The 16,249-nt window shown below is 47.9% G+C and overlaps 1 protein-coding gene across 1 annotated transcript; it reads left to right on the forward strand.

Annotated features, from left to right (window-relative positions):
- Nucleotides 1-21: 21 nt before the first annotated feature.
- Nucleotides 22-3,396, forward strand: CTGF (connective tissue growth factor). The gene is made up of 5 exons (XM_014955656.1): nucleotides 22-354; nucleotides 501-723; nucleotides 866-1,117; nucleotides 1,863-2,074; nucleotides 2,388-3,396. The coding sequence occupies exons 1-5, from the start codon at nucleotides 304-306 to the stop codon at nucleotides 2,682-2,684; spliced, it is 1,035 nt and encodes a 344-aa protein (XP_014811142.1). The 5' UTR covers nucleotides 22-303; the 3' UTR covers nucleotides 2,685-3,396.
- The last annotated feature ends 12,853 nt before the right edge of the window (nucleotides 3,397-16,249 follow it).

Raw genomic sequence — 16,249 nt, forward strand, 5'->3', positions numbered from 1 at the left:
GCGGCTCCATTCAGCCCATTGGCGCCGCCGCCTTATAAAAAGGGGAACGGCCGTCCCGGCGGTTCACAGCAATCACACGCAGCCGGCTCATAAACCTTCCTCCTTTCCTTTCCTTCCCTACCCGCCTCCAGCCGGCATCGGAAGAAGCGGAGCGGAGGAGGATCCATCCCGGCCGAGCAGCCACAGGCCCCGCTGAGGAGAACTCGCCCGGCGGGAAACTCGCCTCACCTCAGCGCACCTCAGATCGACTCGCCGCTCCCCTCCGCCGCCACAGCCCTCACCAAACCGACGAACCGCAGCGGCATGGCTTCCCTCAGCTTCGCCGTAGCCCTTCTCCTCGCTCTCCTCAGCCCGGTAAGAGCCGCCACCGTCCGTCCGTCCCTCCGCCCGCCCCGCCGCCATCCCTACCCCTTCGGCTGGTGCGGTGCCGGCGGCCGTCCTGACGTTCCCCCTTTCTCTCTTCCCTCCCTCTCTCCTCTCTCCCCGCCGCCGCCGGGCAGGAGGTGCAGGGCCAGGAGTGCAGCGGGCAGTGTCAGTGCGGAGCGGGGCCCGGCCCCAGCTGCCCCGCCGGCGTCTCCTTAGTGCTGGACGGCTGCGGCTGCTGCCGGGTCTGCGCCAAGCAGCTGGGCGAGCTCTGCACCGAGCGGGACCCTTGCGACCACCACAAGGGCCTCTTCTGCGACTTCGGCTCCCCCGCCAACCGCCGCATCGGCGTCTGCACCGGTGAGTTTGGGGCGCCCGCCATCCCGGGGTTGGGGGACGGAGGATGGAGGGGGGGGTCCCCGCCGGGCTGGGGATGGGGGGGAAGCCGGGGTTGGGGGTCCGGCATCGCCTCACAGCCTCCTTCTTCCCCGCCACCTCGCAGCTCGGGACGGCGCCCCGTGTGTCTTCGGCGGCATGGTGTACCGGAGCGGGGAGTCCTTCCAGAGCAGCTGCAAGTACCAGTGCACCTGCCTGGACGGGGCGGTGGGCTGCGTGCCCCTCTGCAGCATGGACGTCCGCCTGCCCAGCCCCGACTGCCCCTACCCACGCCGGGTCAAGCTGCCCGGCAAGTGCTGCGAGGAGTGGGTGTGCGACGAGGCCAAGGAGCAGACGGCCGTGGGACCTGCTCTGGCTGGTGAGTGGTGGGGGGGGTCCCCTCTTAGAACCATAGGATTTCCCGGGTGGGAAGGGGCTTTAAAGATCATCCAGTCCAACTGTCAGCCCAACACTGACAAAACCCATCCCTGAGCCATGTCCCTCAGCACCACGTCTGCCCATCTTCTGAATACCTCCAGGGATGGTGCCTCAACCACTGCCCTGGGCAGACCATTCCAATGGTTAATAACCTTTTCAGTGCCAAAATTTTTCCTAATATCCAACCTGAACCTCCCCTGGCTCAACTCGTGGCCATTTACCTCATGTCCCATTGCCTCCTTGGGAGAAGCTCCCCCCGCAGCTACACCCTCCTTTCAGGTAGTTGTAAATAGCCAGAAGGTCTCTCCTCAGCCTCCTCCAGGCTGAACGCCCCCAGCTCCCTCAGCCACTCCTCATAAGATCCCATTCTCCAGACCCCTCACCAGCTCCGTTGCCCTTCTCTGGACTCGCTCCAGCCCCTCAATGTCTATTTTTTTGTAGTGAAAGGCCCAAGAATGGGATGTGGATGACAGGTCTCTCCTGCATGGAGGTTGAAGGCAGTGGGAGGCGTTGACACAGGGCACCACAGAAGCTGGACCAGAGCAGTTCATGGGGTTTCCCCACAGATGGGGCTGTCTGAATTTCTAAGGAAAGGGAAGAGAGCCTCTAGCAGAGTGTGACAGGATGAGGACAGTGACCAGGATCGGACAGTGGTCTCATCCTGGTTGGTTGTCTGTCCCCTGCAGCTTACAGACTGGAAGATACTTACGGTCCAGACCCAACCATGATGCGTGCCAACTGCCTGGTGCAGACCACCGAATGGAGCGCTTGCTCCAAGACCTGCGGCATGGGCATCTCCACCAGGGTCACCAATGATAATGCCTTCTGCAGACTGGAGAAGCAGAGTAGACTCTGCATGGTCCGACCTTGCGAAGCAGACCTGGAGGAGAACATCAAGGTAAATAGTCTTATATTTATGTATGATCTACTCGGATGCTTCCATCTCCTAGCAAAAAACCCAGTGTCTTAACCAAAAAATGTGCAGTTTTGACAGCCAGTTGCTTTCGGGTGGATTACCTTGAGGTTTGAGTGCCCCGGTGGTGAATAGTTTACAATTAAATGCCCTTAATTTTCTGTCACACCATGTTATGGCACTATGTAAGATCCTTAATGAAGATGCAATAAGGATTAGCCTGTCTGCTTGCCCTGAGCTTAGTGCTGGGTGACAGCCTGCCCTCTAAAGGTGTTCTGTTGTCCTTGTGTCCTAACAGAAAGGCAAAAAGTGCATCCGCACCCCCAAAATCTCCAAGCCTGTCAAGTTTGAGCTGTCTGGCTGCACCAGCGTGAAGACCTACAGGGCCAAGTTCTGCGGCGTCTGCACCGACGGGCGCTGCTGCACCCCCCACAGAACGGCCACCCTCCCCGTGGAGTTCAAGTGCCCCGACGGGGAGATCATGAAGAGGAAAATGATGTTCATCAAGACCTGCGCCTGCCACTACAACTGCCCCGGGGACAACGACATCTTCGAGTCTCTGTACTACAGAAAGATGTACGGAGACATGGCGTAAAAGCCCGGGAGGAGAACGCTTAACTAGATTCTCAACTTGAACTGATTTGCATCTCATTTTGTAAACATGATTCAATAGCACAAGGTATTTAAATCAGTTTTGTTATTTTTTATTTTTATTTTTTTGTGTTTTTTTTTTTTTACGATTTCAACAAACTGCTCCATGTGACTTTAAGACAAAATTTTTCTACTGACCCCCAAACGGTGGTTTGAAGAAGAAGGTAAAACGGACAGTGGGACCACAGCGAGACGCAGCTTCAGAACGAGGTGGTGTTGAAGGGCTTAAGGGAATTAAGGCAGGAAAAGCAGATCTGAGCAAAAAAAAAAAAAAGAAATTCCCTTAACGCGGTACAGCGTGCTTCGTCGAGTAGTGCAATTGTGGAGGAGACCCGTTGGCGTCTTTGCTGGTGCTGGTTTGGTGGCACCAGCCAACCCTCGCCCAGCAAAGTGCTGAGGAGAAGGTGTCCTGTCAGTCAGGACAGTGACATTTCAGCTCTTGACGCTCTGATTCCTGTGGCTCGGTCAGCAAGAATCAGAATCATGTCTCTCAGACTGGACAGCTCGTGGCGGTTAATTTACCTGCAGTGAGCTACTTTTTATTAATAATTGTAAATACCGTGTGTGTATATATATTTTGTACAGTTATCTAAATTAATTTAAAGTTTTGTGCCTTTTGTTTAATGCTTTGAAATTTCAATGGTAGCCTTTTTTTTTTTTTTTTTTTTGAAAGAAATTCCCTTAACGCGGTACAGCGTGCTTCGTCGAGTAGTGCAATTGTGGAGGAGACCCGTTGGCGTCTTTGCTGGTGCTGGTTTGGTGGCACCAGCCAACCCTCGCCCAGCAAAGTGCTGAGGAGAAGGTGTCCTGTCAGTCAGGACAGTGACATTTCAGCTCTTGACGCTCTGATTCCTGTGGCTCGGTCAGCAAGAATCAGAATCATGTCTCTCAGACTGGACAGCTCGTGGCGGTTAATTTACCTGCAGTGAGCTACTTTTTATTAATAATTGTAAATACCGTGTGTGTATATATATTTTGTACAGTTATCTAAATTAATTTAAAGTTTTGTGCCTTTTGTTTAATGCTTTTTTTTTTTTTTTTGGAACAAGATAGGTAGGATCTAAAGCTTGTCTGACAATGCATTCAAAGTGTGAAATAGATACTCAGGTGGAAATTGCTTGGTTTGGGCCAAGTGGAGCTTTGAGATCACCATGGAGAGGGTTAGAGTTGCGGTGCCTGTATCCTTACAAAGCAGTTACCTGGTAAAAACATGTCTCTTTTCACTTTATTGGGCAAGTGGGCTTTGAGAAAGATGGCTCTTCTGTAGCTCCTCAGCCTTTCCACTCGAGCATTTGTTTCTTTCTTTGACTATGGCTCTTTTTGGACAGTTTTATTTGTTGAGAAGTGTGACCAAAAGTTACATGTTTGCACCTTTTTAGTTGAAAATAAAGTATTTATATTTTTTATATAAATGGCTTGGTATTTCATTTATCTTTTGAATTGTCACTTTACGTATTCCTACGGCTTTGCACTAGGTGAAAATAGAGTGATGGGGTGGGTTTTTTTTTTTTGGTCCAGAAGCACATACACTCCGGAATAAGCTAATGATTTATGGTTATTTATTCTGTTACTAGTGAACCAATGGAAGCTTGTTTCTCTTGTGAATTTAGGGCCAGGCTTGCTGTGCCAAGCCCGGTGTGGTGGTGGAAAACACAACAGGTTCCTCATGCACCACATATGGTGACTTTAAAAAGAGCTGGCTGGGCAGCGTAGCCTTCAACTCCTGGTAAAATACCCCATGTGACATCCTTCATGGCATTGAGATGTTCCACTGGTTAACAATTGTTCTCAGCTAAGCCAAGGAAAAAGGGTTGGTTTGGGGTGTTTTTTTGAAGTATCTACATTAAAATGGTTCCTGGCTCTTGGAGTCGAAGCCAAAGAAGCCCCAAAGTTAGTCAAATTCTTGGTGAAGAGCTAATGAGTTGGAGTATAACAATCACAGAATAATACAGGTTGGAAGGGGCCTCTTAAGATCTTCTGGTGTAACCCTCGTGCGGAGTAGGGCTAATTTTGATGTGGTTTTACTTGAATTAAGACTTTATTACTGTCTCGTAGGCGGAGCACTGAGCTCAGGTGGCAAATACCTGGGTTATCTCCCTGGTTGATGACTGGGACCAAATCATTTTAACATAAATTCTGGCTGGAAAGTGTCTGTTGATGCAAATTCTTATGGGCCCAAAGAAGCACTGTAAGAGCTACACATTTTGGTAATGCTCCAAATCTGGGTCTTCTCAGATAAGCAAAAAAAGAGCATGGGGACAGTTTTTAAGTCCCTTCCCTCATCCCCCTAAAGCTGAAAGGAAAGGTTCAGTCCTGCGCTGGGTCCTATGTTAATAAGAAGACTTTTCTCTTTTGTCCCTTTCTGTAGATACATTAATAACAAGACTTTTCTCTTTTGTCCCTTTCTGTAGATGAAGGGATTCTCTGAATTTAAAATTAACCTTTGCACTAGAAGCATTAGTTCTTGTTTTCAAAAAAAAAACAAAACACCAAAAACAACCAATAACTCAACCCTACGTACTCTCCAACAAGAATCCTTTTCAGGCAAACGAGTTCAAGCTGGAATTTCCTGGTGGCGAAAAGAGTGTTAGCTCAGAAAAATGTCCATCCTTCCTGAGCACCTTCCAATCCCACCGGTCTCAGCTGGCATTAGCGGCAAATCGCCGTTAACACCAGCTTTTGACTAATGATGGGCCACAGAGCCCTAAACCCGTGGGGAAGTCACCGGGAGCCTGGCCAGTGCCTTCGCACGAGGCCAGAGAAGCATTTCCCCTTCCTCAAAAAAAAAAAATACCAGGAATTCTCCTGGCATGAGGAAGTGGTGTTTTTTTTTTTTGTGTCCCGTATGAAATAGTTTTGGGCAGCCTCTGGCTCTTAACGCTCCCTCAGACTCTCCAGCATTTTTTCTCTCTGTTTTTTCAGGTTCTGAATGCGATGCAGCCCTTCGGTTCCTCCTGGAAACACTTCAAAGGCTCATACAACCACAAAGGCTGGTTGTCCAACCGCTGCCCTGGCTCCACCCCCAAATAACAAGAGAACTGTCATTTCTAGTTCCAGCAAGGACAGGATGGGACGTCCACAGACTTCATTCATAGAGATCACCGTAGAAGCTCCTGGGATCAGAAGGAAGAAGCTCAATATACCCAGCAGGTTGGGATTAGTGATTAGCACCTGTAAGAGATGGGGTGTTTATGGTGCTGCTCAAGCCTGTTCAGAGGTACAAAGATGATGAGGGGACTAGAACATGCCTCTCATGAGGAAAGGCTGTGAGGGTAGTGGAGCACTGGAACAGGTTGCCCAGGGAGGTGGTTGAGGCCCCTTCCCTGGAGATATTCAAGGAGAGGCTCGACGAGGCCCTGGGCAACCTGGTCTAATTGGGGGTGTCCCTGCTGACTGCGGGGAGGTCGGACTAGATGACCTTTGGAGGTCCCTTCCTGCCTGGGCAACTCTATGACTCTATAAGGCTGAGGGGCTTGGGTCCTTTTAGTCTAGAGAGTAGAAGGTTGAGGAGGGATCTGATCAACGCCTATAAATACTGAAAGGGTGGGTGTCAGGAGGATGGGGCCAGACTTTTTTCAGTGGTGCCCAGGGACAGGACAAGAGGGAACAGGCACAGATTGCAACATAGAAAGTTCCATCTAAACATGAGGAGGAACTTCTTTCCTGTGAGGGTGGAAGAAGCTGCCCAGAGAGGTGGTGGAGTCTCCATCTCTGGAGATGTTCAGAACCCACCAGGATGCGTTCCTGTGCAACCTGATCTGTGTGGACCTGCTCTGGCAGGGAGGTTGGACTAGATGATCTCCAGAGGTCCCTTCCAACCCCATATCATTCTGTGATTTAACAACCCTGCCCTGTGTTCTTTTACAAATTGCTATCAGACATTACAATGAATGGCCATTCCTTATAATGTTGACCTCATGAACCTCATGGATGACTCACGAGATTCACTCGGGTTGTGGTCTCAGTCCTCTGCGGTGGGGGCTGTATCCTGGGCCAGGGGCAGAAGGGGTCTAGTTTGGGAAGGGCTATCAATAATTTGGCACCCATCGATAAAGGGGCTCCCCCAAAACAGCTTGGGACCGTGACCTATCCTCTGCCTGGTGCTGCAGGCAATGGTTCAGCTGCTTTGCCTGGCATTTGACTAATCATCACACCGCTTTCCAGACCAGGAGAGAAGAGACCTCCTGTCACAACAGTTGAATGGTGGTTTGCTGTCGCCACTGTGAATTAAACTAAGGAAGTAAGCTACATCTGCAAAGCTGTTTAGCAAGCTGTTGCTCTCCCTTGAGTGTATCAAGGATCATAAATCTCAGCTACCTCTGCATTATAATGATTTGCACTCCTTTTTTTTCCAGGAACACGTGTAGTCTTCTGCTTTAGCAAGCTGTTGCTCTCCCTTGAGCGTATCAAGGATCATAAATCTCAGCTACCACTGCATTATAATGATTTGCACACCTTTTTTTTTCCAGGAACACGTGTAGTCTTCTGACAGAAGCATCTTACACCATTTCACACGTGTTAGACCTCTGAAGGTTTTATCTCTGAAGGTAAAGAAGTTTAAATATTTTGTTGTGAGGTCTCCTAGAGGTGCAGGTAGACCCCATACTGTTTGTAAGATGTTCTTTCAAAGGTATCACAGGATGCTGTGGGGTTGGAAGGGACCTCTGGAGATCATCCAGTCCAACCCCCTGCCAGAGCAGGTCCACCCAGAGCAGGTTGCACAGGATGGTGTCCAGGCAGGGTCTGAATGTCTCCAGAGATGGAGACTCCGCCGCCTCAATCCTGGGAAAAAAAGGAGCCCTTGTGTGGAATTCATGGGATCTTAAATGATAGTTAAGACCTGGACCTTTCAACCATAAATATATTTCCTGATTTCATTGTTTGGGCCTAAGATGCATAGGTGCAAGAATAAAAACTCGAGATCAAAAGTCCAAAGTTACTTACTGAGAGGAGCTGGTTCACATTCCTTCCAAAATACCTCAGTTTGGAAGTTTGCTTTGGGATGTTTGCATCCTCAGAAAACTCTATTTTTGTGCAGGTTTGCTATGGTAGTTTTAAAATATTTTATTCATGTATGAAATTATATTCATTCAAATGACTAGCTCCTTAAACCGGATCTCCAGCGATACTAGTAATACAGTTGGTCCACTGTAAAGTCACTACTCGTTTAATAAATGATAGCCAATTAATCATTAAGCAGGCATTCGAGGTGGCTGGAGACCGGAGTAGCAAATAATTTGTGAACTCAGCCATCATATTTCAGATTTTTGTACCGTAACACTCGTGTATGGGTTTGCAGCTCAGCTTTCTAACACGATGCAGATGGGAACGACAGACGCGATTATAGCCCTTTTCAGATGAAATCGGCTCTGACTCTCCAGATGGAAATTTGTCAGATTCCTCAGAGCTCAGAAACATCCAAAAGACAGCAGCAGTTAAGAAACTCTTCAAGAATGAGCCGCTTTTAATGATCCGTAACCACACAGGAACAAATAAGTCTTTGAATGGGATCCAGTTGTTTGTCTCGCAAAGACGGGGGCTCAGCTGAGAAAACTGACTTTTGGACTAGAAATAGCACGCTCTAACTAGATGATTTGTGGGTGGTTTTTGGTTGTTTTTTTTTTTTTTTTTTTTCACGTAGCACAGCTTTTTCAGACATCACACTTTTGAAGTAAGCACTTGTACCCTTGCACTGAAAAGGACATGAAGTGTGAGAAGGAAACAGTAATACTCTTACCTAAACATGTAATAATTCAAGCGTTCTGACTTTGCATCCTACCACCAAAAACATAAGTTCTTTAAAAACGGTGCTTAAATGTGGCTTTAACTGATGTTGTACTATGCCTCCATATGGAAGTAGTTAGCAAGGAGAAGCTGGGATGAAATACCAGTGTAAGGCTTTGCCCAAAACCCAAGAAGAATCCGGGAGAGGAAGTAGCTCAGTTAACTTATTTTTCCTCTCATTTTCCACTTTTTTTCCTCCCTGCAGTTCCTTTGATTCATGCCCATAAATGGACATACCAAAAGCCACCGCGTTCTCACAGTGTTTTTTTCAGCCTGCCTGGAACCAGGAAATACCAAGAATTTCTTCAAGGAACCTGTTCCCAAACCGTCCCTGAAGCCTTCAACACACCGGGCCTTTGAAACGGCCTTTGGAAGGATGACTAAGGTCCCATCTCCACCACACGACCCAGCCTCAGAGGACAACTGCTGGCCCTCATTGTTGCCTTTTTTTTGGGGGAGGGGGCTGGTTTTTAAGAGCCCAGACCCCACCAGAGCAGCAAATATGGGACCATTCTACAAAGTGGTCCCCCCCTTTCCCTCAGAAAACCTCCCACCGGGCGTATTGTGGCCACATTCCTCTGCTCCTGCCTGGGGTTGGGCCGGTGCCAAACTGGGGGGAGTATTTACGTTTGCTTAATGGTAAGTAAATCCAACCCTAATAATGGCATAATAGTGTTTATGCTGTGAGGAACAAAGCATTTTACAGCTTCACCAGCCTGGGGGGACCAAAAAAAGGTTGCCAAGGCGGGCGCTGCAGTGTAAACACCACCCAGCGGTGCCTCCATTCATTACTCAGCCCCCTTAATTGGGCCACTGAAAGAAACGCACAATCCAAAGAAATGTTTGTTGTTTTAAATTAGTCCTATTAAAAGCAGGTATTTAGCAGCTTTCAGCAGCTGTGAAATATGTTTTCCTGCTCCTGAGCTAAATGCTAAGAACCAGCTTTTCAGCCAGTTTTGCAGGACTTCAGGTCAGCCTGGCTAATTGACACAATGGCGCTCACGGGGGGGTTAGACCTCTGGTGGCCCAAAGTCCTGGGGCTGGACAAAGTTAGGGGAGCTCCATGGGGCTGTCAGCCCTGGGAGGGGAAGATCCCAAGAGGGATCTCCTGTGGCATTAGCCTGGCAATAAGCACTTGCAGAAGAAAGCATTGCACGAGAAAATACTCTGAAAACATTCAAATTACATATAAGGCAGAGATAAATCGGTGTAGCTGGTAAGTGAACGTGATGGATGAGGACTCAAACCAGATCTGAGATACCGTTCAAGCTTTAGATGCTGTAAAATCAGGGAGTGGAGTGATAGGACGAGGGGTAACCATTTTAACCTGAAAGAGGGGAGATTGAGATGAGATCTCAGGAAGAAACTCTTTGCTGTGAGGGTGGTGAGACACTGGAACAGGTTGCCCAGAGAAGCTGTGGCTGCCCCATCCCTGGAGGGGTTCAAGGCCAGGCTGGATGGGGCTTGGAGCAACCTGGTCTGGTGGGAGGTGTCCCTGCCCAGGGCAGGGGGTGGGACTGGATGATCTTTAAGGTCCCTTCCAACCCAAACCATTCTGTGATTCTAAGATTCTGTATCTAGGAAGGTATTAGATATAACTTAAATACACCGGGATATGGTATAGTGTCAATTATGTTTCTTAATTACATATTTCTTAAATGATGTAATTAAAAAGAAAAAAAAAAAAGCTCTTTATTCAACACTAATGAAGACTTTTGATGTCTTCCGATGAGAAATCATCTCATCATGGACACGGTGATTTGGCATAACACCACGCTCTGAAGGAACTGGCTTTGCCCTCATTCTCAGGCTTTGGCTATACCACAAGCACGGAGCCGTTCACTCGTCCAAGAACAGGTAGGGGCCAATTTCCAATTTCTGCCACCCTAACGAAGTGTTAAGGTGGTTAGTGTTAGAGTTGATTCATCTCAGTGGAAAAGAGTACTTGTTTTGACTTAATTCTCAAGAACACCATGCATGCAAGAAAGCAAATATGCAGAGCAATGGAAATGTGCAAAATGTCCCATTTGGCCTTTTCCGTTTACACAAGTTGTTCTAATTCTAGGGTTGTTGTGAGGTCAGAAAGTCCAAGGGAATAAGTTGATCAAGCTTCTGAAATCGAATGTGGTTGGAGTTAATGAATAAGGGCAGTTTATAGAATCACAGAATAGTTTGGGCTGGAAGGGACCTTAAAGATCATCCAGTTCCAACCCCCTGCCCTGGGCAGGGACACCTCCCACCAGACCAGGTTGCTCCGAGCCCCATCTGGCCTGGCCTTGAACCCCTCCAGGGATGGGGCATCTACAACACACGTTCTGTAGCAGTAATAACCATCACTGTAGAAGGGCTGTTTTATTTTGCAGTCATTTGATCAGGTACCCAATGAAATGCTGTTAGAGAAGCCTTGGCAATGTTACCCACCTTCACTCAACAGCCAGAGAGCCTGACTCTTTGAGCTGGTAAATGTGGGATACGTCTAGTGTAAGGACATCCCATAAAGTCTACCCTTATGGACACATCCCCTTTGTAGCTTTCTGGATTATGTAGTTATTCTCACAAGGATACAGTTATGATATAAATGTGTCATCTTACACAATATTCCACTCTACAAATGTAAGTATTCGCATCTTACCCCTTGGAAAGCTTTGTACAACCGGGATCTTTAGCGCTGGCTTTTCTGACTTCTGCAAGTCTATGAGGAGGGGAAAGTAATGGAAGCAGGGCCAGCCTTTGTGAGGAGGGGCTGAGGGAGCTGGGGGTGTTCAGCCTGGAGAAAAGGAGGCTGAGGGGAGACCTTCTCGCTCTCTCCAACTCCCTGAAAGGAGGGTGTAGCCGGGGGGGGTCGGTCTCTGCTCCCAAGGAACAGGCCATGGGACAAGAGGAAATGGCCCCAAGTTGCACCAGAGGAGGTTCAGATTGGATATTAGGAACAATTTCTTCATGGAAAGGGTTATTGCACATTGGAATGGTCTGCCCAGGGCAGTGGTTGAGGCACCATCCCTGGAGGTATTTAAAAGCCAGGTTGACATAGTGCTTAGAGACATGGGTTAGTGATGGTTTTTATCAGAGTTAGGTTGATGGTTGGACTCGATCATAAAGGTCCCTTCCAACCTAGGCAATTCCATGATTCTAATTCTGTGATTTTATGGCATTCTCCACTGACCTTATCACTAAACAATTTAGAAAGAATATGTATATTTGGTAGCAACCACACACAGACATATATGACAGCCCTTTCAGCAAAACTCAGAGCCAAACAAGCAACCGTAATGCTGGCTGATAAAATCTCCTCTTGCTGCGTGGTGATTGCTGATTGTGGGAGGCAACAGGTTCTTCTTCCAAATAATTAACAGTTTTGTCCAGACTCAATGATCTTAAAGGTCCCTTCTAACCCACACAACTCTATGATTCTAATTCTATGATTTTATGGCATTCTCCAATGACCTTATCACTAAACAATTTAGAAAGAATATGTATATTTGGTAGCAACCACACACAGACATATATGACAGCCCTTTCAGCAAAACTCAGAGCCAAACAAGCAACCGTAATGCTGGCTGATAAAATCTCCTCTTGCTGCGTGGTGATTGCTGATTGTGGGAGGCAACAGGTTCTTCTTCCAAATAATTAACAGTTTTGTCTAAGATCTCTCTAAGATTATTTATTAGATTTCATTAAACCAGTCTTTGATTTTTTTTTTTTATATTTTTTTCTCTGTATCTCCACACCAGAACAACTCGTGGGCCGGTGGGATTGCTCTGACAGACTGTCCTTTAGTGAGAAAATTAAAAAACTGTGGACTGGCACCTGCATTTTGTCCAGCGGCTTCTGCAAAACACGGAGGAGGAAAAAGTCACTCTGCCCTTTTATTTCAGCCAAGCAGGTAAAAATTGCTTTTTTAATGAGCCAAATTTGGAGTATGTAATTCCTGTTGCATGATGTTGCTAATAGATGGTGTAGAATTATGAAGATGGTGAAGAATGGCAATATATTTGGATATACACCATCTCAACCCCTATCAGACTAACAGCTCCTGAAGCGGCAGGTCCATCCCATGCCGGGTTCCACATCTCCCCTGTGGGCCACCGGTCACCACAGGGCTCTGCTGCTGGTGGCTACCAGGGACGGGAGCAGGCTCTTTCCCTGCATCGCACTGACACCGTGTGGCTGCTCTGCGGCACCAGCACTGGCCTTCTGCTCCGGGGACAGGCTTTGCCTCCTTACAGAATCATTGAATTGTTTGTATGGAAGGAATCTTAAAGATCATCCAGTTCCAACCCCCTGCCCTGGGCAGGGACACCACCCACCAGACCAGGTTGCTCCAAGCCCCATCCAGCCTGGCCTTGAACCCCTCCAGGGATGGGGCAGCCACAGCTTCTCTGGGCAGCCTGTTCCAGTGCCTCACCACCCTCACAGTCAAGAATTTATTCCTAAAATCTGATCTAAATCTCCCCTCTCTCAGTTTAAAACCGCTCCCCCCCATCCTATGGCTCCCCTCCCTGATCCAGAGTCCCTCCCCATCTCTCCTGGAGCCCCTTCAGGGACTGGAAGGGGCTCTAAGGTCTCCCCAGAGCCTTCTCTTTTCCAGACTGAACAACTCTCCCTGGGCATCCAGTTCTATGATTCTATAATTCTGTGATTCCTCTGACTTCCCAGTGGCCCCCATGCTGGAGGAACGGATCACAATAATATGTCACACTAATTGTCACCAGCAGGTACCTGGAAGAATAATCCCAAGGCAACAAGAAAGAAGAGTATATAACAAAGGTTTTTCTTTTTAACTTGCACGCTGCTTAAAAACTACTCAGCCCTCCAAGGTCCAAGTTTTAGGATGAGCGGAGCTTGCTTCTCCTCCTTAGGCGTGTACAGATTCACACATAGGCATTGAGGATGTGTCAGAAATCCATGAAATTAATGTATATAATTGCATCTCTTTTTACAGTTGACTAATTATGCCACAATAGGCCTTTGCGTTAAATTGTTGAAAGGGAAACTCATTTCCCTCCCGACTTCCTTGACGTGCACAGACAATGAGTCGCGTCCGCTTTGCGTAGGTTTGGTCAGATGGACAAGACTTTTGGAGTCTGATGCTTGGGGTCTGACCCAAAACCACTGTAAAAAACCCCTCTGATCCAGCTCCTTACTTGAGACCCATTTCTGTGAAATGGGTTGGGTTTGAAGATACAGGTGGGCTTCTGTGCCTTGACCTCTGGCTGCTGTACTGCAGCTGCCCCCCAACCAGAGTGTGGAGCAGAGTCTGGTAACGCAGACACCTACATTACTTCACAGAATCACAGAATGCTATGGGGTTGGAAGGGACCTCTGGAGATCATCTAGTGCAACCCCCTGCCAAAGCTGGTCCACCCAGAGCAGGTTGCACAGGAACGTGTCCAGGCGGGACTTAGGCTCAAAAAAGTGGTAAAAAATGCCAGGTGCTTGTTAGGTGCATATAATTCCTTCATAAACAAAACACTTAGGAAAATTTTTTTACAACTTGTTTGAATGACACCGGTATTCAATAGTGGTGGTGATGGACTGGCTGTTCTTCGTCACTCGGAGCCAGAGATTGCCCTGAGATTTGCTTCCATTGCTCTGCTTCTTAACATCACCGTGCACCTCATCCTCTGCAGGAGCAGGCAAAGAGGATTTTTAGGAATACGCTTCCTCAACATCCTTTTCCTCATCCTCATTTCCATACGTTTCCTCAGCACCTTTCCCAGGTGAACAACTTTTAACAAGGGGGTCTTCACAGAACTTCAGACCTCTGCCACTGACTTCTTAATTAACCCATCCAGAAATGCTCAGACCTGGTGCAGGACCCAGAGGCCTGGAGATACCAGTACCACTGGGTCAGGCAGGGGGTCAGAAAAAAAAAAAGTCTTCATTCTCCTGGTGCCATCCCCTTTCTTGGAAAGGTTTATGGACAGCCCATCTTTGTGCTTACCATCAGTCTGCTCCTAACTGACCAAATTCTTTGACTTCTGAGCTCTGTATTCACCTAATAAGCACGTCGTGTTGTGATTTAGCCTTAGCGTTGCTGTTCCACCTGTCTTCAGCAGGGCTTCAGAATTCTTATCATCCACACGCCCCAACAAAACCATCACCTACACCACGTGCCATCTCTTATACCATCAAAATCTGCTATATATCATGTGTCTGAGAAAACCGTCTTCCAAAGAGAAGGCTAAAATCAACATATGTTCTATTTTTAAAGATGTTTGCCATCTACCAAGTCCCCCAAATTTTTCTTCTTATTACCAGTGGCAAATATTTCCTTTTTGCATTCACCATCACGTCTTTGATGCCAAACGTCCATTTTTCATAAGCTTTATTTGGGTGTGGATGACACTTTGTCATGGTGAAGGATTAATTCTAGAAGGTCTTTTCTGATCTTCCTGAGTTTGTTTGCTTTGGCCTTTATACACACTCAGAAGTGTCCAGTAAAGCTAAAACTTTAAGAAGCTGTGGCTGCCCAATCCCTGGATGGGTTCAAGGCCAGGCTGGATGGGGCTTGGAGCAACCTGGTCTGGTGGGAGGTGTCCCTGCCCAGGGCAGGGCGTTGGAACTGAATGATCTTTAAGGTCCCTTCCAACCCAAACCATTCTTTGACTCTGTGATTAGTCCCAGTCCTGTCCTCTGGAGCCTGAGATCCGCAGCTAAATCTGTTGATTTGATCAAAATACAGGCTTTTCCACCCAATCAGTTAGCTAACCTTCCGCCGAAGCCATGAGTGTTCCTTGTCATACCACCACCCCACCTCTCCACTTTGAATCTGGATATTTTGGCTGCAACGCGCTCCCATCTCTAAAAATTGTAGTAGGACCCTTAGCTAAATACAAGAATATGAATTATTTACTAAAAATCCTGGGAAAGCCCATTCTTTTCTAGGTGGTTTGCCTGGATTTCCAGTGTCCCAGGGCTGTATTTCCTTAGGAAACAAACACTGAGCAGAAGAGATCTTTTCCCAGCTGTTCCAGATCAGACCAGAAGAGGGCCAGATAGCACCAGCAAATGGGCTGAATTCGCTATTGGTTCAACATTAAACCCATCCGTATGCGATTATCAAACTTTGCATCTGCCTAAACAGTTAATTTTGAACAGTAAAAAAAGATACACATGATAGAATCATAGAATTGTCTGTCAGATCATCTAGGCCAACCATCAACCTAACTCTGATAAAAAAAGCATCACTAAACCATGTCCCTCAGCACTATATCTGCCTGTCTTCCGAATATCTCCAGGGATGGTGCCTCAACCACTGCCCTGGGCAGCCCATTCCGATGTGCAATAACCCCTTCTGTGTCAAAATTGTTCCTAATATCCAGTTTGAACCTCCCCTGGTGCAACTTGAGGCCATTTCCTCTTGTCCCATGGCCTGTTCCTTGGGAGAAGAGACCGACCCCCCCCCGGCTACACCCTCCTTTCAGGGAGTTGGAGAGAGCCAGAAGGTCTCCCCTCAGCCTCCTTTTCTCCAGGCCGAACACCCCCAGCTCCCTCAGCCGCTCCTCACAAGACTTGTGCTCCAGACCCCTCACCAGCTCCGTTGCCCTTCTCTGGACCCGCTCCAGCCCCTCAATGTCTTTTTTGTGGTGAGGGCCCCAAAACTGGATACAGCCCTCGAGGTGGGGCCTCCCCAGGGCCCAGCACAGGGGGACGATCACCTCCCGAGTCCTACTGCCCACACTGTTCCTGACACAGGCCAGGATGCTGTTGGCCGCCTTGGCC

The sequence above is a fragment of the Calidris pugnax genome, unplaced genomic scaffold (assembly GCF_001431845.1).
Source record: "Calidris pugnax isolate Ruff unplaced genomic scaffold, ASM143184v1 scaffold212, whole genome shotgun sequence".
Taxonomy (NCBI): Eukaryota; Metazoa; Chordata; class Aves; order Charadriiformes; family Scolopacidae; genus Calidris; species Calidris pugnax.